The sequence below is a fragment of the Lissotriton helveticus genome, chromosome 3_1 (genome assembly GCF_964261635.1).
Source record: "Lissotriton helveticus chromosome 3_1, aLisHel1.1, whole genome shotgun sequence".
NCBI classification, from domain to species: domain Eukaryota; kingdom Metazoa; phylum Chordata; class Amphibia; order Caudata; family Salamandridae; genus Lissotriton; species Lissotriton helveticus.
In genome coordinates this window covers 261,825,268-261,852,352 of record NC_136061.1, presented here as the reverse complement: position 1 = coordinate 261,852,352, position 27,085 = coordinate 261,825,268, and the positions used below count along the sequence as shown (strand labels likewise).

Sequence of the window (27,085 nt, the reverse complement as noted above, 5' to 3'; positions counted from 1 at the left end):
GAACCAGAATACGATGGTTTACTGTATCGAAGGCAGCGCTGAGGTCCAGGAGAATGACCACAGCGGTGCCTCCGGAGTCCACAATCTTTCTTGACTCTTCCATGACTGATAGAAAAGTCGTTTCATTTCCCTGATGAGGTCAAAAGCTGTCTGGGACAGGTGGAGGAGTTAGTGGGTCTCTAAGAAAGAGAAGAGTACACAATTGAAGTAGTTTTCAGCAATTTTGCTGAATACTGGTAGAAGGGATATGGGGCGGTAGTTTCCCAGAGCCGAAGGATCAAGGCTAGGTTTTTTTTAAAGTGCCTTTACCATAGCTTCCTTCCATTGGGGAGGGACCACTCTTTGATGAACTTTAAAATAACATGGGAAACAATTCCTGCTGCTTGCCTCGGTATCTTTAGAGGGGCTGGATCTTTGGGCGACCCACTTCTTACCTGAGTCAGGATGCTTTCCACTACTGGCCATTCCATCACCTTGATAGTTTCCAAGAGAGGTTGGTTACTATGATTATTACGGTAGGATGTGCCGTCTTTAATGGGGGGAAATGAGGTGAAAATAGTTTCAAATTTTATTGAAAAAGAATTCAGCTAAACCGTTACCGCGTGTGCCTGAGATGTCAGGGGTAGCTGGAGAAGGGGGAACTCTGGAGAGTGTTTTGGCAATACGAAAGATCTCACAGGTGGAATTAGCCGCTGATAAAATTTTATTTTCGTAGTAAACTGCCTGGGCTATTTGATTTCAGATTTGTATAATTTGATAGCTTCTCTATATTTAAGTTTCCTATCGCTAGAGAAGTCTTTCCTCCAGTCTCTCTCAAGCTTCTTACAAGTCTGTTTTAGGCCCTGGAGTTTAGATGAGTACCATGCCCTTTCGAGACTAATGGTGGCCAAGCTACTAAATTTTAGAGACAGAGATCGTATCTTTTGGGTAGCCCAAACTCATGGCCTGTGTACAATAGAAAATGACATTTCTTCCCAGACTACACAGTGAAGGTGGAAAAGAAACTAAACTACTTCCTTTAGATTAATGCGTAAATGCGCCAACTGCGACTTCCATAAATTGTACTACATACAGCAAAATTCAGAGTTATCAAGAACAAGTCCTCAATCTTCACACAGGATGTTGCAGAGGTGGAAAGCTGCAGAAACTTGCAGGAACTGGCATCACAAGGTAAAAAGGCCTTTCATGAGGGCTTGGACTCGGAGGAGGAAAGAATTACAGCCCTCGTAGGACTGCTCAGATGTGACACCCATGACAGTGGAAAATATAGTCTGAATGGTTTGGGTAATGTAATGGTGTGCCTACCAAAAATGAATGTGGCCTTCTGTAACGAAAATGGTGCTCATGTAAAGCGCTCTGATACCCGGTGTCTCTGGTCTAGTACGCACTATATAAAACTAAAAATAAATGAATTAATTAAATGGCTGTGATATGTAAGGTATTGGGCCTTAGGGGCGGATGGATGGCAAAGAATAAGAACATAGCAAACAAGGTGAATGGGGTACACAAATCATGAAGTGGACTGGGGCTCAGTATGCTTGTTGAATTATGCAAAGATGTTTCGCATGCGCCTTCACCTAAACAGGTTACACATGACATTTAAATAGGAAAGTGGCAGCACTCAGGCTTGTTTGGTGAGATATGTTTCAAAGCAAGGTTATATGTGCACTATAAAGAGGGCCAATGGAATTATGTGATTCCATAACCGCTGCTTTTATTACAAAATTATGGACTTGCAGCATTTACCACCTAATCCACCTGCAGCATAATCTGCAGATTTTAACAAAAAAACATTTGGCTTCTAACTCAAACAGGTTAAAAATTACAATTAAAGTTTCCTTTTGGATTCATTATATTGCATTTGCACTAATCTGGTGCAGTCTTGAAAGACTAAAATTATGGGAGATCATGCATTAATGTGTTTGAATTTAGAGCAAATTCAAAGAATCTCATCTCTTTTTTTTAAATTCTTTTTATTGAAAAGCTTACAGCAAGGATACACCAATGCCCTGATGGAGGGGCAGTCAATATCATAAAAGCAAATTGCTATGTAAGCAATATTTACATCAGAAAGAGAAAAAGTTAGCAAAGAGCACACCCCCAAGAACCCAACTTCACCCACCTCCCTCAAAAACCGAGTCCACCCCCTCCCCATTCCCAGGTACAGCGGAACTCAAGGCATTAAACACTTTGAAACGTCCTGTACATTGTAAATAGACACGTACGTGGAAGCTATAAAAGACAAGTTCAATGGTGGAGCTGTTATAGTATATCCGCTGTTACATACAGAGTACGAGGCATATTTTTCTTGCACATTACACCATATCTGGATGGTACAACAAGTATGCAGTAAGCGGGGCCCAGAAATCCTTGGGGCGCGAGGCTTCGGGTAGTTCTTCCACATAGACCCCTAGTTGATCCCTGCAGTAATGTTTTTCACCATTGGAATCGTTTTCGAACCCCTGCACTGTACGACAGACCTTTTTGCAAATAATGTGGACACTGCGACTATGAGTCTATAGCAAGGCTTAAGACTTCACTATATCTTGGAGCACCAAAATATGTTATCCATCGGCTACAGGTAATACAAAATGCTGCAGCAAGGACCCTGCTCAAAATTCCGAGAAAGGTATCAGCCAAGACTCCCTTGAAGACCCTACGTTGGCTCCCAGTTCAGGGAAGGATCACCTTTAAAGCAACCTGCATCGCACACAGAGTAATGAACAATAGAGGACCTGCTTTAATTAAAAAAACTGGTGGGACATTACATCCCAGGCAGGGACCTAAGGTCCTCCTCAGACTATCTTATGCAGCAAGCCAGAATAAACAGAGCTAGATGGGGAGGAAGATCCTCTGACACCTGGCTCCCAAAATTTGGAACTCACTGCCCAAAGATCTACGCTTACTAACTGATGAAGTAGCCTTCAGGAATAGATTTAAAACATGGCTCTTTCCCTAAAATCCTCTCCGCCGACTTAACCATGCTCACCGATGTAATTTTCTCCTAACGCTGGGAAGCCTACGGGCAGCTACGCGCTTTACAAATCCCTAGACATAAACATACAAATCCCTAAACATAAGACATTTCATATACCCTAGGAGGCAAAGAATCTCATCTCTGTCTTTGTAGTTTAGAAAAAAAAGTGATCAGAGGGCGAGCCATTGCCCCCATACTCAGTCCCTGCACAACTGCTCTGTATGCTCACTCAATGAGGAAGCAAGAAGAAAACGACTCCGGGGGCAGCAATGAACGCAACCAATGATCCAGTAATCCCTCAGGGAGGACTCTTCACAACACTCGGAGAAACCCACAAAGTTATTTACACTGGCTCGCCTCTCGTCGACCTACACTAGTGCCTCTGAAGTTCTAGATGTCGCAGACATTGTACAGATCTTATGCTGAAGCATCTTGATGGAGTCTTCCAGCTCAGAAATGCAACTGTCCACCTCAGTGATCCTGTCCACTGCTTGTCTCAAAGTTGGATCCAATTTTCACCTCAAGCATGTTTCTGCACAAGTTACTAGTTTGGAGGGCTGCGACAGTGTATGCCTTGATTGCCACAGCCATTTCTGAATCTGTTGCTGTGTTAGACGAGGAAGGCTTTTGCATAAGTACATATCCCACAGAGTATGCGTATTTATTTAGCATGCTCTGCTTGTCAGTCATTGGTTGCTTATCTTTAGCCATATTGTGAAACGAGGTGTGGTGGAGCAGGCAGCTCAAATAAGATATATTTTTTTAAAGAGCAGTCATCTGACTCCCCCCAACCAATGCCACTCTCAATGCTGCTATGTATTAATCCACCAGACCTTAGGGTCATCACTTAGCTGAGGCGGCACAAGCAGTCAGTCAATGTCACAGGGACTGCACAGGAAGGGTCCGCCCATCAATCAGACCAAGTCTGTCCATTGCATTTCTTTAATGATCTCCATGTTCTTATAGCCATCTGGATGTGGCTCTCCTCTCCCCAAGATTTGGCGAACGAGTTTCCATGAGGAACACTGCAGTTCCTTGGAAGAACTACTAAGGTGACTCCTCTTTATCCTTTTGAGTTAGGGCACAAGCGGAGAGATTCAGCTCCTTATGTGCTATAAGCGAGGATCCTCAAATCCAGGTTACCTACTTCCACCTGACCAGTCTACTCGCTGTACTCCATAAATGGTATAAGTCTAATATGTGTAGTCCATGGCTCCGATAGGGAGACGGACACCTCTGCCACTGCAGCAGTCAGCTGGGAAAAGCCATTATGTGCTGCTCCTTCCCTCCTCAAAAAATGTGCACAGCGGGTCTCGGTGGCCTTGCCGACCGAGCAGGAGGAGCAGCACAACACCTCGGCACATATCAGCGTATTGCTCTCCACCATGCTCGTCTGCCTCCACCACCCCCAGCATGAGCCGGCTCCGCTGAAGCACACACGTCCACAGGGAGTACTGCTTCTCCACTCGTGCTGCCAGCTTCCACCTCGTTAGTACCATGTCCATCCTCTGAGGTTCTACCATCGGAGGGTATCACCTGATGTGCCAAGTTAGGTCCTCCATAGAGTTCGAGACCCAGTCAAGGACTCCCCCAGTGAGAGCGCGACCCCACCCCAGGTCAGCGACGCAGAACTATTATTGACTTAGTAGTCTTGTGTTAGTCCTAAGCCTCTGGTCCACCAGTTTCAGCGAGGAGTGCACATGTCACACCCAGTCTCCTGCCTCTCCTTCGCTCCCGAATTCTTTTAAAACACACCTCACAGCCAACAAACCCCCATCTCAGCAGATTCAGTTGCGTGGAGGGAGGGGGGGGGGGAAATCAGGGGTAAGCTCCTCTGAATAGGATGAATTAGGATATTTTGGGGCAGATGGTAGAACCTAATTATCGTGCGTCCACAATTTTAGACACCTAGCTCACGCCCCACACTGAGGGCATTCATGGTGATATATGGGCATTCTAGGCAGCATGCAGGCTCTCCAGGCATAATGGTGGCTCATCCCTGACATTTTGTTGGCATTTATGGCTATCTGCTAACATACCAGTGACTCACACTTGACTTATTCTGGTCATTCTTGACATCATTTCAGCTATCCCTGACATAATGGTGGTGAAATCCTTGTCATATGATGATCATCTATGGTATATGGTGATAATAACTGGCCAAGAGGAAGGTCAAAAAGTGTCAACTGCCGCCACTCAATCTCCATGCATGAAAATGGAGAATGTGCAGGTTTGGGTGCAGGACCTTGTCCTGCTGCTGCAGCAGTAGATCCTCCTGAATAGGCAGCCTGATCGGAGAACCGATGCTCATGCTCAGCAGTTTGCGATACCATACTCTCTGTTTCCAATCCGGAGCCACAAGAATGAATTGAGCACCGTCATTCTTGATCTTCTTGAGAATTCTGGGGCCGGAGTGGTATTGGTGAAAAGGCGTACAGGAGACTAGAGCACCACTCGAAATGAGAAACATCTCAGAGTGAGAGTTGTCTTGGAAACTCCAGCGCACATAAGTGCTGACATTGCGCGTCCTCAGTGGTGGGCAATAGATCTAACCAGGGTCTCTCCAATCTCTGAAAACACTGTGTACCACCTCCAGTGGAGATGCCATTTGTTATCCGCTAGGCATTGCCGGCTGGCATTTTCAGAGAGTCCACCAGATGTTGAGCCACCAGGGAAATGCCCTGACATTCTAGCCGTGACTAGAGACACAGGGCCCTTGACAGAGGGGCCACAACCCCACCATGCCCTGTTTGTTGCAGTACCATATGGCGGTGATGATGTCCTTGAACACCCGAACTAGTCTGCCCTTGATAGAAGGAAGAAAAGCTTTCAATGCCAGTCTGATCGCTCTCAGCTCCAGCAAGATGATGTGACTTACACTGCAGCGTTTTGCAGTGCTCTATGATTTCTGGACAACGTCAGAGAGATTTCCCTGGTGCCATGCCCACTGGGACTTCAGGTCCCATTGTCCCACTGCAAAGCCCACATATACAAACAGGCATGTGTTACCAGCAGGATGTCATGGGACCCAGCAGCCTCAGACTTGATCTCACAAAAATCCAGGATAGAGGATGAAACATTGGAATAATAGCCTGAATATCCTGGGCTCATCGTTCTGGAGAATAGGCCAGAAACTGCACTATATTCAGAACAGCTCCAGTGAAAAGGGTGCTTCTGAGAGGGAGTCAGGTGTGATTTTGACACGTTTTAGTGAACCCCAGCGAATGCAGGAGGTCTGCATTAGTCTGGCAGTAGGAGACAACTGCCAGGGGTGAGCCCCCCTTCAACAGCCAATCGTCGAGGTAGGGAGAAATGGCAAAAGGGAGCACAGCAAACTGATAATGCTTGTGGCTCACCATGAACAGCAGATAGTGCCTGTGGGTATGAAGGACAAGAATATGGATGTATGCGCCCTGCAAGTCCAGTGCAACCATCCAGTCTCCATGGTCTAGGCCAGACAGAACCTGAGCTGCCATGAACTGCTTGAATTTCTCCTTCTCCAGGAAGAAATTGAGACGGCGCAGGTCTAAAATTGGGTGGAGGCTTCCGTCCTTCTTGGGCACCAGAAAATAGCATGAATAGCAACCATGACCTACTTCTGATGCCGTCACCCTCTAGATCTATCCTTTGGCCAAAACAGTGTGTACTTCCTAACAGAGCACAGAGAGATGGTCTTCCATCAGCCGGTCTGAAGATGGTCTGAAGATGGTGGCATGAGTGGCAGGGTTTCCAGAAAATAAATGGAATAACCCAGCAGAACGATCTGAAGTACCCACTTGTCCGATGTTAGGGACTGCCAGTGGGGTGGGTGATATTGGATTCTGCCACCAAATGGGTGCCTGTTATGGTACAAGGGCAATCTAAAGTGGTTTGAAGTATGCGGCTGCTGGATTGGGTAGACCTCTGGCTGGTTGTCTCACAAGGCTTGTGGGAACAATGTCCGCGGCCCCTAAAGAACTGGGGAGTCTATTGGTCATGGTGGCTGGGAGGGAATGGATAGAGTTAGAAGCCCCTACCGTAGCCACAGAAGGGGCTGAAAGGCAGAACAGGGTTGCCGAGGGGCCATGAAGAGGATCAAGGACCTGACAGTGGCTTGGTTGTCCTTAAAGAGGTCCAGCTCTGAATCTGCCTTGTCTCCAAAGAGACGGTGCCATCGAAGGGCATATCTATAAGGGATACCTGGACATCCCCCGAAAAGCCAGTTGAGCTCAGCCAGGCATGGCGTATCAAAGCAACTGATGAAGCAATTGCTCTGTCTAGCGAGTCGGTCATATCTAGTATGCAGCGAATGGTGAACTTTGCTGCATCTCTGTCATCTGTAATAGCCTGTGACAGTATGGTTCGGGCCTCCTCCAAGACCGTGGGCAGCACTTGTGCTACTGAATCTAAAACCGTATGGGTGCATCAGTCCAAAAAGCATGCAGTGTTTCCTGAGCGCAGTGCAAGGCTGGTGGAAGGGAACATCCTCTTGCCAAAGGTGTCCAGCCTCTTGGATTCCCTTTCGGGTGATGTCGTAGGAAACGCACCAGGGTTAACTTTGAAGGCATAGGCCTGGATGACAAGGGTCTCTGGGTTGGGGTGCTGAGTAAGGAAAGATGGGTTCCCAGGAGCAGGGCAATGGCAGTGGGCAACTGTCCTGTGCACAGGTGCCCCTGTGCAGGGTTTGGCCCAGGTTCCGAACAGGACATCAGAAAGGGCTTTATCAAAAGGGATAAGGGGTTCTGATGGGGTGACGTCCGGCTGAAGCACTTCTGTCGTGACATTTGTCTTGATTGCCAGAGAGGGTAGGTGAAAGTCCAGGACCTCAGTCGCCCTCTTCACCACTATAACCAAGGAGGCCCCTTCCTCCATAGCCACACTAGGAGGAGAGGTCAGGCCAGTGTCTGGTGAGGTTCCCATACCACTGGCATACGCCAGTTCCTCATCTCAGTTATCAGCCTCCTCAAGGGGGTTGTTGCTACAATGATCATTAGATGCTCTCCAATCACACTCTCTCCAGACCTGCCCAAAAAAGGAGGCCCTGGCTCCGACTCAAAAGGCAGAGTTGCATCGGTGATGCCATCCCAGCCCCATAACAGATCAGGGTATGATGATGGGATCCGGTGCCATAAGGAACAACATTGCTGGGACAGGCTCCGCGAAAGGTTGCAGTCTCGCAATCGGAGCCGTTCCAGATCCAGCACCAGATTCAGGGGGCCCAAATGGTGCCAAGGGCAGACCCGCCCGAGGAAATTCAGTGGGGGCACTGGCCAAACCGATGAGGCCCGAAGTCACTCCAGAATCAAAAATGAGAGGCATGGCCTCATAAAACCCACAGAGTTGGGTGGGTGTCGCTCTGGCTCTGGGAAAATCAGGAATGTGCAGAGGTGCAGTGCAGACCCAGAGCCGGGCTCCATCTGGGAGTAGTGCCTAGAGTGACGTTGTTACCATGCCTCGTTCAAAGATTTGGACCGGCACAGTGATGCCGAAGAGCATTTCAACTTGTTTGATTTCTTGGACTTCTTGTAGGATTTACCTGACAACTTTGGGTGTGATGACGAGCACCTGGTACGACTCCGCAAACGGGCCCGGGACCTTCCTCGTGACCAGGACCTGAAGCGTCATGGAGCTGACTGGTGTGGGGCAACTAGGAGTTTCAAAGAGTACTCACTCTGCTTCATGGGTTTCATGGCACATCAGTCATCACAAGTTGTGGTCCAACTCCAAGCACTAAAAGCAAACCCGATGGGGGACTATCACAGACATCTATCTGTGACAGGAATCACAGGGCTTAAACCCCGTTGACATCCCTGACACACTGGTAGACAAGTCTATAATGAAAGAGGATCAACAAAACGTTGAAAAAAGTCAGACAAAAAAGGACTACAGGTAGCCCTCTCCAGATCTACAATGACTGACGGTTATTTCCTTTCCACAACAGAATGCTGGGGTGGCTCTTATATAGCCACTGTGCACATCGCTTCTGGCACAGACAAAGCAATTGAAGAGCTGAATGACACCATCTACCGGCACGCAAATGTACTGCTCAAAATGTTTCCGGATACAGGCTGATGCTTGGAGTTATTCTAAGGTAAGGAATCTGCAGCTAGAAGGCTCTATCAGATATTTGAGGTATTGTGGAGTTCAGAGTGCTGATTTCATTTTCTTTCCACAAGTTGGTGCTTAGTGCTGTGTTTGCTATATTGTGACCTGGTAAAGGTATAGCATGATCTGTATGGATTAAACTTCACAACTGCTGTCTCCATGTAAGATTGCTGTAACATGTCAGCTATCTGCTCCTGTGGTCACTATGTAATAGGGAAGTAGCATTGCAGTATAAGCCTATAAGAAGTTGTTTAGCTCTGCTGTCTGTGGCCAGTGGTTGTGAGATTTGATTAACTTTTCAACTATTCACCCTGCCACTTCAGTGTAGAGTCCACCATGAAATATTACTGAGAGCTGACTTGGAGGGACCTAGAAGGGAAAATGAAGTGAAGAAAAATGCTACATTGTGAAAAAAGTATGGCCATGTGACCAGGGCCAGCTTTAGCGCTGGTGGCGCCCAGTGCGAAAGTATCTTTTTGGAGCCTCTCCCCCATGACCTCCTTCACCACGAATTCCCTCACTACCACCCTTCAACAATGCCCCTCATCTTTCCATACCACTTGCTTAAGTACATTTTATTTTTTTATTTACGCTACTCCATAATTCACTCACACTCAGTTCTGCGATTTGCATGGTAAACATTCTTTGCAGCAGGCACCTTAGCTGTTTGCGCTACTTTATGATGAGTCAAAACTGCCACTAGCCTAATCTTACTCTCTCACCAGCAGGAACATTAATCACCAGAGTTATCTTGACATTTTTATTGTTGCTTGAAAACTGCTGGGCACACAATGAACTCTGCAGCACATGCTTTTAAAGTTATACATTATTTTTAAACACAGCGACCTCCACCAAAGTCACTACCCAGTACTACCCTAAAGCCAGCCTTGCATGCGACCTTGCATAACCAGATTTTCTTAACTGCCTACACTTACACCTCTTTAGGCAACTCTCTGGGATCATTATACTTATAAATTCATTGTTTTGACACTATTTTTTCAAAGTTATTTTATTGGAGAGCGAGGCCCTTCATTTGATAGCCTCTGCCATTTTAGCCAATTGATATCAAAATTGTGCCTTAAAACGCCCAATTTGGGCCAGTTTCTTTCCAGAAAATTGCTCAGGGAAGATGAAGAGGAGGCCCCTTCTCCTAATCCTTACTAAACGAGGAGAAGTTTGCTCACTTTTCCCACTTCCTCACTCAAATTTGAGGGCACTATTTAGCCCCATCATCAGCCACCAGAGAGGTTGCATATATTGCTGAGTCAGATGAGGGTGGGGGATCTTGTGCATATCAGCGGAATAATATTTTGAATATTGCAGAATAATTATTAACTATTCAGAAACTCATACTTACGATATAGCTTCTTCTCGGTTCTCGCCCCAGGAGAAGCAGTGACCGAACTGAGAATCTGCAAATTCATGCAGTCCCCCAGCTGCGGCCACACTGAAGTAACCCCAGACGTTCTTATTGCTGCGGAAATTCAGCTCCTGGACTGTGCCGGAGCTGGGCTTAAACCCCTGGAAAACAAAACAAAAAAAACAAAAATGTCAAAGACTTACACATTTAGTAATTGGACAAAGGGTGTGTTTCACAGTATGGGGTCCACACATCCCAAGCACTGTCTGGGTAGTCAGATCTGGACCAGCCAAAAGTAGATTAAAGATTGAGGCTGTGGCATACGATTGGACGAGGAACCCTCAGGAGGCATCCAATGAGTTTTTCTCAAACACAGATCACTAATCTGTCAGTCTCCACCATGGAAAAGAGACCAGGAATGTAGAGTATGTCCGAAAGTTGCAATCCAGTTCATCGGAATGTGTAATGTTATAAAGGCCAATGGGGCGGACACCTAAAGACTTGACAGCATAAGGTAATAACCAAGCAAAGGGATTGGTAAATAAAGTCCAAAATAGCTGTGTTATCTATGCTATGCAGAATATATTATTTTAAACGTAGATCAACAGACTAAAATGATTTGTATTTATTTAATTGCGCTTGTGCATGTAAGCACATAAGCAGGGGCGTAGCTCCAGGGGGTCCCCCTCCCTAACAAATGTATTTTGTGATCAATAGTTGGGTGTAAGTGCTTTCCTTCAGGTATGGTGAGTTGTCTATCGGATTTCACCAGGAATTTTTACACACACACGGACTAAAAAGGCACACACTCTCTCTGTTTGGAAAGAGAATGAAAAACATGTTGGCTATTTCACAAAATAATGTGTTTCCCACTTAGAAACCTACCAATCCGCATTACTCTCCCTTTCCTCTGCCCCATAAGCCCCTCTCGTGCCCCCTGCTTGTCGTATAGTGTATTTTAATGTAATGGGATTTATTTACTAAGATTTTGTGTTGTGTTTGCATCACAAAAGTGACGCAAAATCTTTTTTTTCCAATTTACATTCTGAAATTCACTTGAAAGTTATTCAAATCAGTGCATAGAGCTGGTTTGCATTATTTAGTGCATTCCTTGCAACCTCCCTGGTTTTTGATTTAATAAAAAAAGTAGACAGTTTTGCGTCAGAAAATAACACCCGTTTCATATAGACACTAACAAGGAGAAATGCTTTCATTCCTTTAATACAGCACACATACAAAGTGAGAAAAGTTTTAAAATTAGTCTAAGCACTGAATTTTGTGCTGGCAGGGTACCCTTCCAGTACAAAACCTATGCTAGACTCATGCAGACACCCTTGCACCATGGCGCAAAGGTGTGTGTGTGTCGCAAGGCTACTTAATTGTGCGCCGGCACTAGGTAGAGGGGAGGATAGTGCCATATCTCTGTAAATATGGCGCTCTCCTGGTCTCTCCTTATGCAGCGCATCATTTTTGGCTGCTGCGTGAGAATTTGGTAAATAGACCCCTATATGCCAGTGTGACTGTAGGGAAATCTGAACCCCAATCTTACTGACCACCCTACACCCCAGCATGTAATGGTGAGAGAGCGCAAACTGATTTAAATGTATGAGTACATCACACTTACCTGTAGTAAGCACAAATCATGAAGAGAAATGCCATGAGTGCTAATAGTATCTGCAAATATATCCTAAAGGTATAGCTAATATAGAGATTTAAGTAGAAGTGGAACTAATACAGAAATGTGTGACATTATATGACTTAATTAGACGTGATTATTTTTGAATCCATGTCGTGAAGCTGCTAAAACATAAGATGGTATGTGGTTAAAAGCAGAACGTGGTAGGCCTCAGGGCCAGAGCTGGAGGGAAAGGGAAGGTGGTTCTTTTCACGACACAGATTGCATTAAGGTTTTTGGTCATTGCATTAAATAGGCCATGATTTATAGAAATGTTTGCTTAATAAAAGAATAAGAGTATTAACATGCTTTAATTAAATGAAGAAGTTGAATGCTATAATCATAATGAGAAATATTGTAGGCCTGAAATGTTTTAGCATTGATTTACACGTACATGTCTGGGCTGAGAAATGTTGCAAGCCTTTTTAGAAGTCTATGAGAGTTGGGTTCTTGGGGGCAGATATCTGTCTGCAACAGGAAAGGGGGGATCCAATTATAAATGAATGAATAGAGGTCTGTTCAGTAGACGGCCCAGACATGGAGGAGGGTTCTGGAATGTTTAAGGGGTATCAGCGGGCCGGAGAAGAGCCTGAGAAGCAAGGTCAACTCTAACGCATGAGGCCCAATACAAAGCATCATGGAAAAAGCCTGAAGTTGCACCACGTGAGAGGCGTTTCGCAAGGGGCGTCTCAAATGTTGTTGACTGTTTTGTATTAGGGACAGCACCCCTGGGTGGAGTTAGAGCAGAGACCTGAGGACCCTTTAGAGAGCGGATGGGTAGGCAGTGAGGGGTCATGACTGGAGAACTTTAGGTTTTCACCAAGAGACTTAGAGTGGGTGACTTCCCTTGGGGGTCATTCACTGCTGACACCTTTGTTAGGTTGGGATTTGGTTAAGTAGGGATACCATCTAGAACAGGGTAGGGACGCCTAACCTGTGTTTGTTTTCCTCCAACCTAAATGAAGGAGAGATATGCGTCTATGCTGATAGCTTTATTGTTCTTAGAACTTGTGTTAGTGATTTCTGTTGCTCGTCTGAGGGCTTTTCGAGAGCACATGTATGTAATTGGACCTGTGTATCTCGTGAATCTCATTCTGAGATGCCTGTATTTGCAGCTCATTATATCTTTACAATAAACTTTTGAAAACTAGAAGTTGTCCGTGATCTTTGGGAGTAGAGTCCTTTCTTGGGTGAACTAACTTGGAAATAGGTGCACTTTCTTTCCTTACAGACAGGCAACAAAGGTTCAGTCGACCAGATCGAGGTTTGGATCAATAGATATAAGGTATCGATCAAAATCTCGCCCTTTCAGTTGGTAGCTATAGAGGATGGTTGCCTTCTTGAGGACGGTAACCTAGGCCAGGTTAGCTTACCCCAAGGCCCCTAGAAATCGATGATTGGAAGAACAGCCCGCTGGAGATGATCCGGATGACGTGAGACAGAAAAAGCAGCAGTATCGGTCGAGAGTGAGTATAAAGGGTTATGCGTGTTAGATTGCGGTGTTTTGTATTGTATCTATGTTGTAATGTCTGGCGGAGTTGAATGTCTGTAGAGTGACTGTGGAACAGGTTGTGAGCGCGCGCAACCGGTGGAAATCTTAAGTTCAAGGAGAGCTTAAGTGGTTCGGGTGTATCGGACACCCAGAGTAATTGTCAACTAGAGTGAAGGGGGTCATGAGGTACCATTGATCACCCGAGAGACCGAGATAGGGGGAACGTAAGAGTGAGTGCGTGAGTAACGGACGCTGGTCGGAAGTTACTGTGTGTGTAAGCAACCTATCAGAGAGACGATAGACATCTCGTCAGTTGTGTTGACAATTACAGATAGACTGTGGACGTACAGTCGAGAGAAGTGACCGCTTGGTCGGAAGTAGTCATTTTTCGGTGTATGAATGGGACGCATGCATAACCGGGAGACGAGTTGAGAAAGGAGGGGTGCTGCTGCGAAGCGGAGAAAAGTGACGTCAGGTGGTGTCGCGCAGTGATTGGCTGACCGGAGAAAGACCGCGCTGTGATAGGCCAGCTAGCGAACACGTCAGACAGGGTCGCGACGTGATTGGCCGACCGGAGAAAGACCGCGCTGTGATAGGCCAAGCTAGCAAAGCCGCGACAGGATTGGTGGATTGTCATCAGGAAGTGAACAGAGTAGCGAGGCTGGATTTTGTGCGCATAATTATGAAGTGTTTTAAATGGTTGAAAGCGCTGTTTAAAAAAGAGAAGCGGGGATCGTATGAAGGGGAAGAAGCCCCGCCGGAGGGTACGCCAGCTCGTTACATGGCAGTAAATGTTGGGTTGCATACGATCCTTTGGATATCAGAGTGGAGTAAGATTACAGAAGGAAATGAGGAACTGACGTTCCCGAAGTACGGGACGTTCAGATTAGAGGTGTTACATCGATTGAAATCAGTCATGACCTCAAAGAGACCCTTGCCTAGACCAACCCAGTTTGAAGCTCTTGAAGCATGGATTAGGGCAGCGCATGAAAAGAATATGAACAGACGACAAGAAAGGGTGAAACGATCGGTAAGGGCAGTACAGGATGCCAGGTGGGATGCGGATGCTAAAAGATGGAGAGTGCATAATTTGGAAATAAATAAACTGTACCCAGTGTTAGAGGCGCCAGTAAATAAAAGCCCCCTGGAAGAAGATGATGAGAGCGAAACAGAGGATAGCTTGATAAACAGATTATTGACAGACAGGCCACCCCCGTATAATAGAGCAGGGGGAGAGGTCGAGAAGAGTGAAGGAGAAAAGGGGGGCAATGCAGGAGAGCATAGACCGCTTCCCAGTTCAGAGTGGGATCCTGAGCCAAAGAAAGAGCTGTCCCAGCCTAGTCATGTGCAACAGGTAGTCGGTAGGTTTGTGGTACAAAGAGCGCCGGAAACGGAAAGCGCCACATCCTACCCATTACCAGATGCACTACAGGTACCTGTTACCATAGGTCCTATAATATCGATATATGACCAAGAGAGAGCAAGAGGGGAAGAACGGAAACGGACAGACAGAGAAAGAGCAGAGGAGGCAAGGAGGAACGATACCACTAATTCCCCAAGTCAGATGCCGATACCCAGAGAGTGGAGTACCCCGATGCACACAGCAGGGGACCCAGGAGGAGATCCTGGGGGCCCTAGATGGCCAATGGATCTGAGGGGATCTGGACGAAAATCCTTTCAAGAGCTAAATGAGTACATGAAGCAGTGGGATGAGGCAGTGAAGGCTCAAAAGTGCATCAACGCTGCAGAAGCAGAAAGGGAAAGTCAGGACAGCAGAGCACGGACTCACTGCGGGGCTGGGGAGAGTAGCCCGGAGTGGGACTGTAGAGGGAGTAGGGGAGTCACCCATTGGGCCCGGAGTGGAGGTAGAACAGACCTGGAAAACGGGGGCCCCGGGAGTGAAGGGGTGGCGCGCCCAATACTCAGTGAAGGAGAGAGGAGAGCGCAAGAGTACAGAAACAGCTTTAAGTGTCCACACTGTGTGCCTGGCACCAGAGAACTGAATGGGAGTTGCGAGAGGTCGCACCATAGTCCCTGTGATGACGGCAATGAGCGCAGCCCAGGGAATATGGGGAACCAGGAAGGATCGTATCGGATACTGAGCGATACGAGGCAAAGGGAGAGTAGCGACCAGAGGGAAAATAACAGAGAGATGTGCGGTGAGAGGAGAGAAGGAGATGAGAGTGGGCAGAGAGAGAGTAGGGGTAACAGGCCCGTGTTCCATCACCTTCCAAGATCAGATGGCCGAGCATGGGACCTGGAGAGATGGGAGCAAGGGAGGCCACCCATTAACTCTCCCGAGCCCAAACGCAGAGCTCGAAGTTGGGATGGTAGGGAAACCAGCGAGCCCCCTTCGAAAGACATATTGCGAGCTGAGATAAAAGCCAAGAGACTCGATGTCTCCAGTTTAAGGTCAGACCTGGATGACATGGTAGATGGTACCCTGCCGTTAGAAAGAATGGAAATGTATGAACAGGATGAAATACTGTATATGGCAAAGGACATCACACGAAAGGCGAGAGCAGTCCATGAGAAGTTAGTCGAACTAGCAGGCAAATATATGGTGGACTTGTCAAGAACCAAAGCATTACAGGGTAACCACAGGCTACATTACTCAGATCGAGACCTAGATGAGAGGAGAACGATTGGGCTGAAAACACACATAAGGGAACTGATTACTGGAATAAGGACATGGAGGGCACTAGATAAGTGGGAAGAGAGGTGGTCCAAGAAAGGGACCGGCAGGAGAAGCATGATTGGTACGACACCAGGACAGCAGGGAATAGAAGCTTACCCTTTGCGTGAAGTTGCAAATGGGAACTATGTACATGTCCCTTGGAGTAGGGGAGATTTAGCTGCTTTTACCACCTCTTTCCCCAAATTACGTGAGAGCCCAGTGGAGTGGTACAAGCAAGTGGAGAGATTTGTAAAAATCTCAAAGGTCCTTTGGATAGATCTGAACACGCTGTTTGACATTGTAGTACCAGGCGATCTGTGGACAGCATGCAAGGTTAGCGCTGAGTGGCCCACAACTGAGCCAGAGAGAGATGCCAAGACTAATGGGCCGTCCGAGATTGTGATGGCAAAATTCGAGAGAGTGATGACTTGGCTGAAAGAGAAGGTGCCAATGCAAGACATAGATTGGGTCAGAATAGACCGAACGAGACAGGAACCCAAAGAGACAGTTCACGAATATTACGAGAGATTGCTGAAGGCGTTTAAACAGTATAGCGGCTTGGATGTAATGGATCCAAAAGACATAGGGCAATTTGTGTCCAAGTTCGTCCTGGGACTGAGACCGGATATTAGTTTAATGATTCAGCAACACTCGATTTGTTGGCAAACTAAACCCCTAGACGAAATACTGAGATATGCCAGGTACTGCTGTGATGAGATAGACTCTAAGGCTAAGAAACTAAAGGAAAAGTTGATGGTGGTACAGATGCAGGCAGCAGGGAAGGGGGGACAACAGCAACAGCAGCAAGGAACAGGTACAGGAGGAAAGAAGCAGTACAGTCAGAACAAGGGCAATGAGGAGAGTTCCACCTTTAGACCCAGAATAGATATAGCTGCCTTGAAGAAAACGACTAGGTGCCACCAGTGCAACGAGGTGGGGCATTGGAAACGCGAGTGCCCTTACAATGTAGAGATAGGAGAGCAAGAGATAGAGGAGGAAGAGGTCCAGAGCGCACCTACAAGAGGGGTAACGCCATACCAAGGAAAGGTGCTCAAAGGGGGGGGGGCTCCTCCCCGAGCCCAGTTCCCGCAACCTCCTCGAGTAGGGAGTATGGGTAAGACCTATAGACAAATGCCCCTGTTTGTGGAAGGGGAAGAGTGCTATTATGTGGACCCATTAACCGGACAGAGAGTGGAAAGAGAAGACTGCACCCTCGGGGCAGCCTTGGAGGTAGATCAGAGGGGACCCTATGTGGAAGCAGAAGTAGCAGGGTGCCCTACGACATTTCTGGTGGACACAGGAGCCACTAGATCCACGATCAGATCAGCTGCAGTTCCAGACCTGCCCATGTCTGGAGAGACCATACAGGTGGTAGGGGTCGCAAACAGGAGAATAACCAGCCAATTGACAGAACCGGTGCAGGTGAAAATAGGGAAGTACAGTGATGAGCACCAGTTTGTAGTTTGCGATTCAAGCCCTGTGTGTCTGCTAGGAAGAGACCTGTTGTGCAAATTGAATTGTACTATATATTGTACCCCCCAGGGAGTGGAGGTGTTGACTAATGATGATGATGCAGATTTCAAAGTTGCAAACTCAAGAATATGTGTGGAGCTGTACCCTACTTTGACAGTAGACGAGCTTCCCTGGGACTTGAGAGAGACAGTGGCATCAGAAGTATGGGATTTCACTGGGGAAGAGATTGGATTGGTCAAAGGGGTGGACCCAGTGAAAATTGTAGTGAAACCGCATGCTGAGTTCCCAAGAACACCCCAATACAAACTGACTCCAGAAACGATTGCAGGCATAAAACCCGTGATCGAGTCCATGATTAAACAAGGAATACTGAAAGAAATCGTGGGTAGTCCATGTAACTCCCCGATTATGGGTCTGCAGAAACCCAATGGGAAATTTCGGATAGTGCAGGACCTTCGAAAGATTAATAACATAGTCGTTTCATGTTGTCCAGTGGTACCGAATCCATCAGTGATACTGTTTCAGATTCCATTCCAAGCTGAGTGGTTTACTGTGATCGATCTTTGTCAGGCTTTCTTTTCGATCCCTTTGGACGAAGATAGCCATTTTCTTTTCGCATTTAAGCTGGAAAATCGCGTCCTAACATGGTGTCGTATCCCTCAAGGGTATACAGAGAGCCCATCGATCTTTAACCAGCTTCTGAAGAAAAATCTTGAAAGTCTAGTGCTGCCCCAGAAGTCAGTTCTGGTCCAGTACATAGACGACCTCCTTGTGGCGTCAGAAACAGAAGAAGCTTGCAGGGAAGACTCCATTGCTTTGTTAAATCACCTAGCTGCCAATGGGCATAAGGTGTCCCCGGGAAAATTGCAGTACTGCCTGACAGAAGTGCAGTACTTAGGACACAGAATTGAGAAAGGCAAACGAAAAGTGTCACCAGACAGGATAGAGGCGATCATGAAAATGAATGCGCCTCAGACACAGAGAGAGGTCAGGATGTTCCTAGGGATGGTGGGTTATTGCCGACAGTGGATCGTGAACTTTTCACTGAAAGCAAAGCCCTTGCAAAAACTGACGCACAAAGAGGTGAGCGATCCGGTACCATGGGACAAAGACTGTTTGATGGCGTTCTTACAGCTGAGAGAGGACCTGTGTCGTGCTCCGGCATTGGGAATGCCTGATTACAATAAACAATTTTTTCTTTACTGTTGTGAGAGAGAAGGTTGTGCGTTGTCTGTGTTGGTCCAAATCCATGGGAATGCCCGTAGACCAGTTGCTTATTTCTCGGCTACTTTAGACCCAGTAGCCGCAGCGTTGCCCGGATGTCTCAAATCCGTTGCTGCAACGGGTGTCAGCATTGAGAGATGTGAAAATATTGTCATGGGGCACCCGTTAGAGGTGTGCGTGCCACATTCTGTTGAACTGTTGATGACCAGGACCAAAACACAGCATCTGACCAACAGTAGGCTCACGCGCTATGAGCAAGTTATTCTTGCTGCAGAGAACGTGACTCTCAAGAGATGCTCTGTTTTGAACCCTGCTACATTGATGCCACTTCCAAATGATATCGATGATGATGATGAATATACAGACCATGACTGTCTCGATGTGACTGAACTATGCACCAAACCCAGACCCGACATCGTAGATGAGCCACTGACCGACCCAGACGAAGTTTTCTTTGTCGATGGCTCATGTGTAAGAGACGAAGTTGGGCAGTTGAGAGCAGCTTATGCTGTTTGTACAATAGAAGGAGTTGTGGAAGCTGGGTGCCTGGAAGGAGTACACTCCGCTCAGGTAGCCGAGATTATTGCCCTGACACGTGCTTGCTTAGCAGGCAATCAAATTCGAGTCACCATCTACACCGACAGCCAGTATGGGTATGGGGTAGTTCATGATTACGGGCAGTTATGGTCTCAAAGAGGATTCATGACTTCTTCAGGCTCTCCCATTCGCAATGGAGAGTTTGTGCGCCTGTTGTTAGAAGCATTGCAATGCCCAGCAAGTATCGCAGTTGTAAAGTGCATCGCACATACCAAAAATGAGGACTTTGTTTCGAAAGGCAATAGATATGCTGATGAAGTTGCGCGGTATTGCGCAGAACAAGGTTACTCTTTCACAGAGGTGGATGTGGGTGGAATAAATGTAAGAACTGAATTAGCCATGATACTGGAAACTGTTGATACTTGGGATGAACTGTCAACCATGCAAGAAAATGCTCCTGATTCTGAAAAAGAAACATGGGAAAAGGCAGGATGTGTAATGGGTGAGACCCATTTTTGGGTCTCAGCAGACGGCAGAGCAGTGTTGCCTAATGAGATGGTGAGTCCAATGGCTAGGCTCATACATGGTCCCGTACACTTAGGGAGAGATGCTATGCTGAGAGTGTTTAGACAGACTTGGTACAATCCTAAGTTTAGAATAGCAGCAGAAGCAGTGTGCCAGCGTTGTGTGACCTGCCAGCAGCTGAACGTAGGGAAAAGAACACCAGTTGCACTAAGTCACATAGGAAGGTCTGGAGGTCCATTCAACAGAATGCAGATAGATTTCATTGAAATGCCAAGGTGCAACCGCCTTCGCTATGTCCTGGTGGTTGTTTGTGTGTTCTCCAGATGGGTTGAGGCATACCCTACACGTAGGTGCGACACCCTCACAGTGGCCAAGTTACTGCTTAGAGAACTCATCCCTCGCTTCGGGGTGCCGGCCTTTTTGGAATCAGATAGGGGAACACATTTTAACAGCGAGCTTGTGAAGATGATCTGTGTTGCACTAAATATTGACCAAAAGCTGCATTGCAGTTACCGACCAGAAGCCTCAGGAATTGTGGAACAAATTAACGGCACAATCAAGGCCAGAATAGCGAAAGTGTGCTCCTCAACGACCCTGAGTTGGCCTGATGCCCTGCCATTAGTTCTCATGAGCCTTCGTAGTACCCCAGACAGAAGAACAGGGTTGTCACCACATGAGGTGTTAATGGGGAGAGCAATGAGGCTGCCATCTATTCCAGCTACTGCACTGTTAAATATCACAGATGATATGATCCTGGACTATTGTAAGGGGCTGTCTGACGCCATGCGTTCTGTGTCCCTCCAGGTGCAGGCTGCCGAGGTTCCAGCGTGCCAGGGCCCTTGCCATGACCTGTACCCTGGGGACTGGGTCCTGGTGAAGAAACATGTGAGAAGAAGCTGCTTGGATATTCGTTGGCGTGGGCCCTTCCAGGTCATCCTGATCACCAACACAGCTGTAAAGGTGGGAGGCCTGCCCAATTGGATCCACGCGTCACATACGAAAAGGGTTCCAGCACCTCTGGAAACAGCTCCTCTCTCGGATAGACGTCCAGTTGAGGACCGAGAAGCCATAGAGGGGGCTAGCCAAGCTGTAGAGGTGCCAGCGGAAGCAGGGAACGAGTCTGACCAAGCTGAGGACGGTCAGTACAACAGCGAAACAGAAGACGCTACAGAAGGAGAAAGTAGCTGGGAGTACGAGTCAGACCCTGACAGGTCTGAGAGAGAGCGAGAACAGAGAAGAAGAAGAAGGAGTAGAAGGGCACGTGGAGAAGCTAATTGGCCGCAAAGAAGGAGCTCTAGCCTGAGGTCAACTCCAGAAGCAACCCTTCCTCCGATATCAGAAGACTCAGACCCGGAAGAAGGTGCTCAGGGCGCTGAAGCACCGGACCGAAGAAGGTCAAGAAGAGTGCGTGTGCCTAACAGAAGATACTCCACACCTGAGTGGACATATCTGGCGTCAAATGTCTGTGAAACCGGAGACAGGGAGGATCCGAGCGGTGGTGGTGTCCAGTTCTGAGCCCATTATCACCGTGGAAATACGACTGTTGGTACCCGGTGTCGAACAAGAAGGGTCACTAACATTCGTGCTCCCCAGACCTCCCCGCCTCAGCAAGTTAAAACATATGTTTCTTACAGAATTGCAATTCCCCGACTTTGGTACAACGATAACAGCACATGAAGAGCACAATCTTCGTTTGGAAATACTGAACTATGCTATTGAAGCTGCAACCACAAATCTGATAGTAGACTGTTAAAGGACTTTGTAAATAAAACAAGCAGAAAAAAGAAGATTACCTAGCGCCCAGGAAGCAGAGAATTTTAGGGAACTTCCCTTGAGTTGATGGAGAAGGGCTAGGGTTGTCTTTTTGAACTGTTAAAGGACTTTTTGCGAAGAAGGTTGTCAGCCTCCAGTTGTGTGGATTCTAAAGACAAAAGGATTGAAAAGAGACTGTAAAGGAACGAGAGGAAAAGAACTTTTTGCAAGGATAAAGAGAGAACTATATAGTCTGACGAAATGGAGGCCGGCACCCCGAACCGCAGAGCTAAATGTATAATAGGTACACTAATAGTAGGAGTGATAATATTAATAGCTTTAGTGGTAACAATTTCTTATGTAAAGGGACATGAAGAAGAGGCAAAGGTAACTGATGTGAGTTCTGCAGAAACGCTTACACCCACTGTTGCTGGTGAGAAAAGGGAAAACACTCAAGAGAAAGCGTTATTAGCTGCAGAAGCCCGCAGGTTACATGTAGACGAGTCCCAAGGAGACTTTAGGTCAAATGCTTATGCTAAACTTTTATATGAATACGTGGATGCCATGGAGGTTAAGGATTGCTACGTCTGCATGCAGTTGCCGGCGTCTGTAGATGAAGGAATTCGCTATCATCACCTCCCTCTGACATATGGCATTACATGTAGCTTATTGCTTAGTATATTTTATGAGAGAGATAGTTTTGAATATTATTTCTCCAATTATGATTCAGTGTTGCCAGAAGTCCCAAATTATAAGCAGATGAACAAATGGGACTACTGGAAGAGTGAAGACAGATTGGCCAAGTTCTTCATTCCTTGGATTACCTTAGATACTTCACATGCCCGTAGAAATAACCTGACATGTAAGGTGTCAGAAGTCGAGAAGAAGTTCATAGGGCAGGTGGATGATCGTTACAGGAGACAAAAGATTTTGAAAAAATCAGGACAAGGGAAAATAGATTGGACCGAGGAAGAGAAGTCACACAAGAGAAAGGGTAGTAGTGGTCCAATAGCTTTAGATAAAGCGCAGAGAGGAAAGTTATGTCTTCACCGAGCCAAAACGTATTATGAAAATGTATACGTGGGTGAAGTTGACTGTGAACATGCTTTTAATTTAGAGTACTACACTAAGGATTTCCTGAAGGGAATGCAAGTGATTCCAAATGTGTATTTTGTATGTGGAAGAAATGCTTACGTGAGACTACCTGACAACTGGTATGGATCATGTTACTTGGCAATTGTCTTCCCCAAAATATATCATGCACAAGACTTAGTGATCATTGAGGGTCAGACATCATCGAGGGGAAGGAGAGATGTAGGTGATGCCGAAATGGTTGGAGATGTCTTTGGAGCTATGTTCCCTCTTTTGGGAATAATCCTTAATGATGTTAAAATTAGACGACTGGCAACAGTTGTCGACAGGTTGTCTGCCAGCACTGCTCAGTCCTTAATGCTGGTAGAAGGAGAGATGCAATCGATAAGGGCTATGGTTCTTCAAAATCGGCTTGCATTAGATGTCCTATTAGCAAAAGAGGGCGGAGTCTGTAAGGCTTTGAAGGTCCAGGAATGTTGCACTTACATTCCAGACACTTCGAAGCCCCTTGAGAAAGTTATTAAGAACATAACTAGTATTCACAAGGAGATCGAAGACTTGAGTAGAGAAAATGTCTGGGAAAAGGTGGGCCACGGAATGAGTACAGTTGGAGGGTGGTTTTCCACCTTAGGCAAAAGCTTTGTTTGGTATATCCTAAAGCCTATCATCATAATATTGATCTGTGGGATAATATTGTGGGGATTGGTGAGGGTATTCAAATGGTACAGAGCAAGAAGGTCAGAAAGGGCCCAAAGAGAGCAGCTGCGGAGATTGGCTGCCATACAAGATAATCAGTATAGGAGCCTGAGGGCTCTGGAAGCGCAGAGAATGCCAGCAATAACTGCAGTTTAAATGTTAAGTGATGACCCCGAGAGGTCATCAAAGGGGGGAACTGAGAGAGCGCAAACTGATTTAAATGTATGAGTACATCACACTTACCTGTAGTAAGCACAAATCATGAAGAGAAATGCCATGAGTGCTAATAGTATCTGCAAATATATCCTAAAGGTATAGCTAATATAGAGATTTAAGTAGAAGTGGAACTAATACAGAAATGTGTGACATTATATGACTTAATTAGACGTGATTATTTTTGAATCCATGTCGTGAAGCTGCTAAAACATAAGATGGTATGTGGTTAAAAGCAGAACGTGGTAGGCCTCAGGGCCAGAGCTGGAGGGAAAGGGAAGGTGGTTCTTTTCACGACACAGATTGCATTAAGGTTTTTGGTCATTGCATTAAATAGGCCATGATTTATAGAAATGTTTGCTTAATAAAAGAATAAGAGTATTAACATGCTTTAATTAAATGAAGAAGTTGAATGCTATAATCATAATGAGAAATATTGTAGGCCTGAAATGTTTTAGCATTGATTTACACGTACATGTCTGGGCTGAGAAATGTTGCAAGCCTTTTTAGAAGTCTATGAGAGTTGGGTTCTTGGGGGCAGATATCTGTCTGCAACAGGAAAGGGGGGATCCAATTATAAATGAATGAATAGAGGTCTGTTCAGTAGACGGCCCAGACATGGAGGAGGGTTCTGGAATGTTTAAGGGGTATCAGCGGGCCGGAGAAGAGCCTGAGAAGCAAGGTCAACTCTAACGCATGAGGCCCAATACAAAGCATCATGGAAAAAGCCTGAAGTTGCACCACGTGAGAGGCGTTTCGCAAGGGGCGTCTCAAATGTTGTTGACTGTTTTGTATTAGGGACAGCACCCCTGGGTGGAGTTAGAGCAGAGACCTGAGGACCCTTTAGAGAGCGGATGGGTAGGCAGTGAGGGGTCATGACTGGAGAACTTTAGGTTTTCACCAAGAGACTTAGAGTGGGTGACTTCCCTTGGGGGTCATTCACTGCTGACACCTTTGTTAGGTTGGGATTTGGTTAAGTAGGGATACCATCTAGAACAGGGTAGGGACGCCTAACCTGTGTTTGTTTTCCTCCAACCTAAATGAAGGAGAGATATGCGTCTATGCTGATAGCTTTATTGTTCTTAGAACTTGTGTTAGTGATTTCTGTTGCTCGTCTGAGGGCTTTTCGAGAGCACATGTATGTAATTGGACCTGTGTATCTCGTGAATCTCATTCTGAGATGCCTGTATTTGCAGCTCATTATATCTTTACAATAAACTTTTGAAAACTAGAAGTTGTCCGTGATCTTTGGGAGTAGAGTCCTTTCTTGGGTGAACTAACTTGGAAATAGGTGCACTTTCTTTCCTTACAGACAGGCAACAAAGGTTCAGTCGACCAGATCGAGGTTTGGATCAATAGATATAAGGTATCGATCAAAATCTCGCCCTTTCAATGGTCAAGTCGGAATCAAACTGCATTTATTCATGGAGAGCCCTGAATAGTGAACTGCCCCAGCTCGCCTATCCTCCAAGACGCCGGGGAGAGAACGGAGACTTATTTATTTATAAAGTACATTCATACTCACACGTGTTACCACCTCGCACATATTCTCGACACAAAGCGCTTTGAAATAACCCAAAGAGATAGAAAGCGCGGCATAAAAACTCAAAAGCATAGTAAGCCAGGTGCAATCCGCTGTGAAGAAGAAATCTGAAAGACTGGTCTCCAAGACAGCGAGTACATCAACACACAGGAACGCGGGATGCCCCAAACACAGCCTTACCTCGTCCGGGTTCTCACTGGTGATCCGAGCAGCAATCACGTGGCCTCGAGGGCACGGGACGTTGACCGAGTTTTCGAAGTCGATGGGCGAGTCTCCCCAGGCCGGCACCCCGTACAGCATGCGGATATCTTTGATCCTGTGCAGGGGGATGCCCATGGCGATCTGCAGGCAGCAAGAGGGGGCATCAGTAACACAGCTCGGATTATCAAGCGCTTGTGACATCATCAGGCGACTATTGTGACGCCATATCCGGCTGACGCCAGAAGAAGCAGGAAAAAACATGCGAGTACTGAATGGTCTATTTGCACAGAAGAGAAGCTGGGGAAGGCGGAATACATGTTTTCCAGAAAAAACAGATGCTAGATTTCAGATCACACAGCGATCAAATGGTTCAGAGACAACACGTGACACACACTGCTGGTTTTGGTGAAGAGAATAAACCAAAAGAATGTTTTACCCCTCCCACAGCCCCACACCACTCCTAAATCTTGCTCCTTTCTATGGTTTTACTACCCATGTCAGTAAGTGGTACGTCTACCAGTGGCAGAAGTGGAAAGGCCGAGGGAGGTCCCTGCAAGTCCTGTTCTCATCAGCCAGGACTTGGGTACCACATGCACTTCAATGACTGGTTGGCCCACTCGCTGAACAGCGAGGAGCTGGAGGGGCCTCTGATTGGTTAGTAAGAGGCACTGCGAGGTTAGACGGTCCTGTGCTTGGGAGGCAGACCCAAGCTTCTTACTATGCATCAAGACCCCCCCCATAACAATAAATCTCGATTTAGTAAAGGTGAACACTAGATATCAGATATCATTGGTCTATGCGAAGATGAAGTGAGGAAGGTGTATGGGAGGGAGGGTTTCTTTAAATGAAGAACTGATTTGAGAATATATTACAGCGTATGAAATGCATATTATACATGCTGGGGCCCGTAAAACATCAAAAACCACCTCACGATGACTGCATACTAAGGGCCTGTATACGTTATCAAGTCGCAAATTCTGGAAATGAAACTCAGAATTGACTGCACTGATTCAGGCTAATTCTTGCATGCAGGGCAAACATCTCCATGGGTGGAAGTTCCACAAAGCATGCAGGCTTTCCGTAAGTTCCACCCAGAGGATCAGCAGCAGGTGTTCGCTGGGGAGTGGAAGGAGAGGGTACCACGAAAAGGTGAACTCCCATACAGATATACTTTTCTTGACAGTCATAAACACCTCCAACGCCTTTCCAGACATATCTCCACTTCTTGTATCATACAACTGCACACAGGTGAACAGACCACAAAGGCATATGTTCGTAGGTAGCCGTGCACACGTGAAACACCTGACCACATCTGTCTGCACCTCCTGCATCATAAGGATGCACATAGGCGAACAGCGACAAAGGCATATGTTTGTAGGTACTCGCCACACGTGAAACGCCTTACCACATCTGTACACTTCCTGAATCATACGGATGTACACAGGTGAACAGAAAGACATATGTTTGTTGGTACAAGCCACACGTGAAACGCCTTACCACATCTGTGCACTTCCTGAATTATACGGATGCACACAGGTGAACAGCCACAAAGACATGTTTGTTG

General features: G+C 46.5%; 1 protein-coding gene across 6 annotated transcripts in view; it reads right to left on the bottom strand.

The window, feature by feature from the left end:
* Positions 1 to 27,085, bottom strand: part of ACACA (acetyl-CoA carboxylase alpha) — a 1,199,721-nt gene that overhangs the window by 957,128 nt on the left and 215,508 nt on the right. For all 6 annotated transcript variants that reach the window (XR_013608606.1, XM_078679777.1, XM_078679779.1 and 3 more), the window contains 2 exons: positions 25,501 to 25,662; positions 10,419 to 10,582 (listed from right to left, as the gene is read on the bottom strand). Coding sequence is in view for 5 of the 6 variants with exons in the window: in XM_078679777.1 (XP_078535903.1) it covers positions 10,419 to 10,582; positions 25,501 to 25,662 (326 nt within the window). In the remaining variant the exon portion in view is untranslated. The remainder of the gene's footprint in view (positions 1 to 10,418; positions 10,583 to 25,500; positions 25,663 to 27,085) is intronic.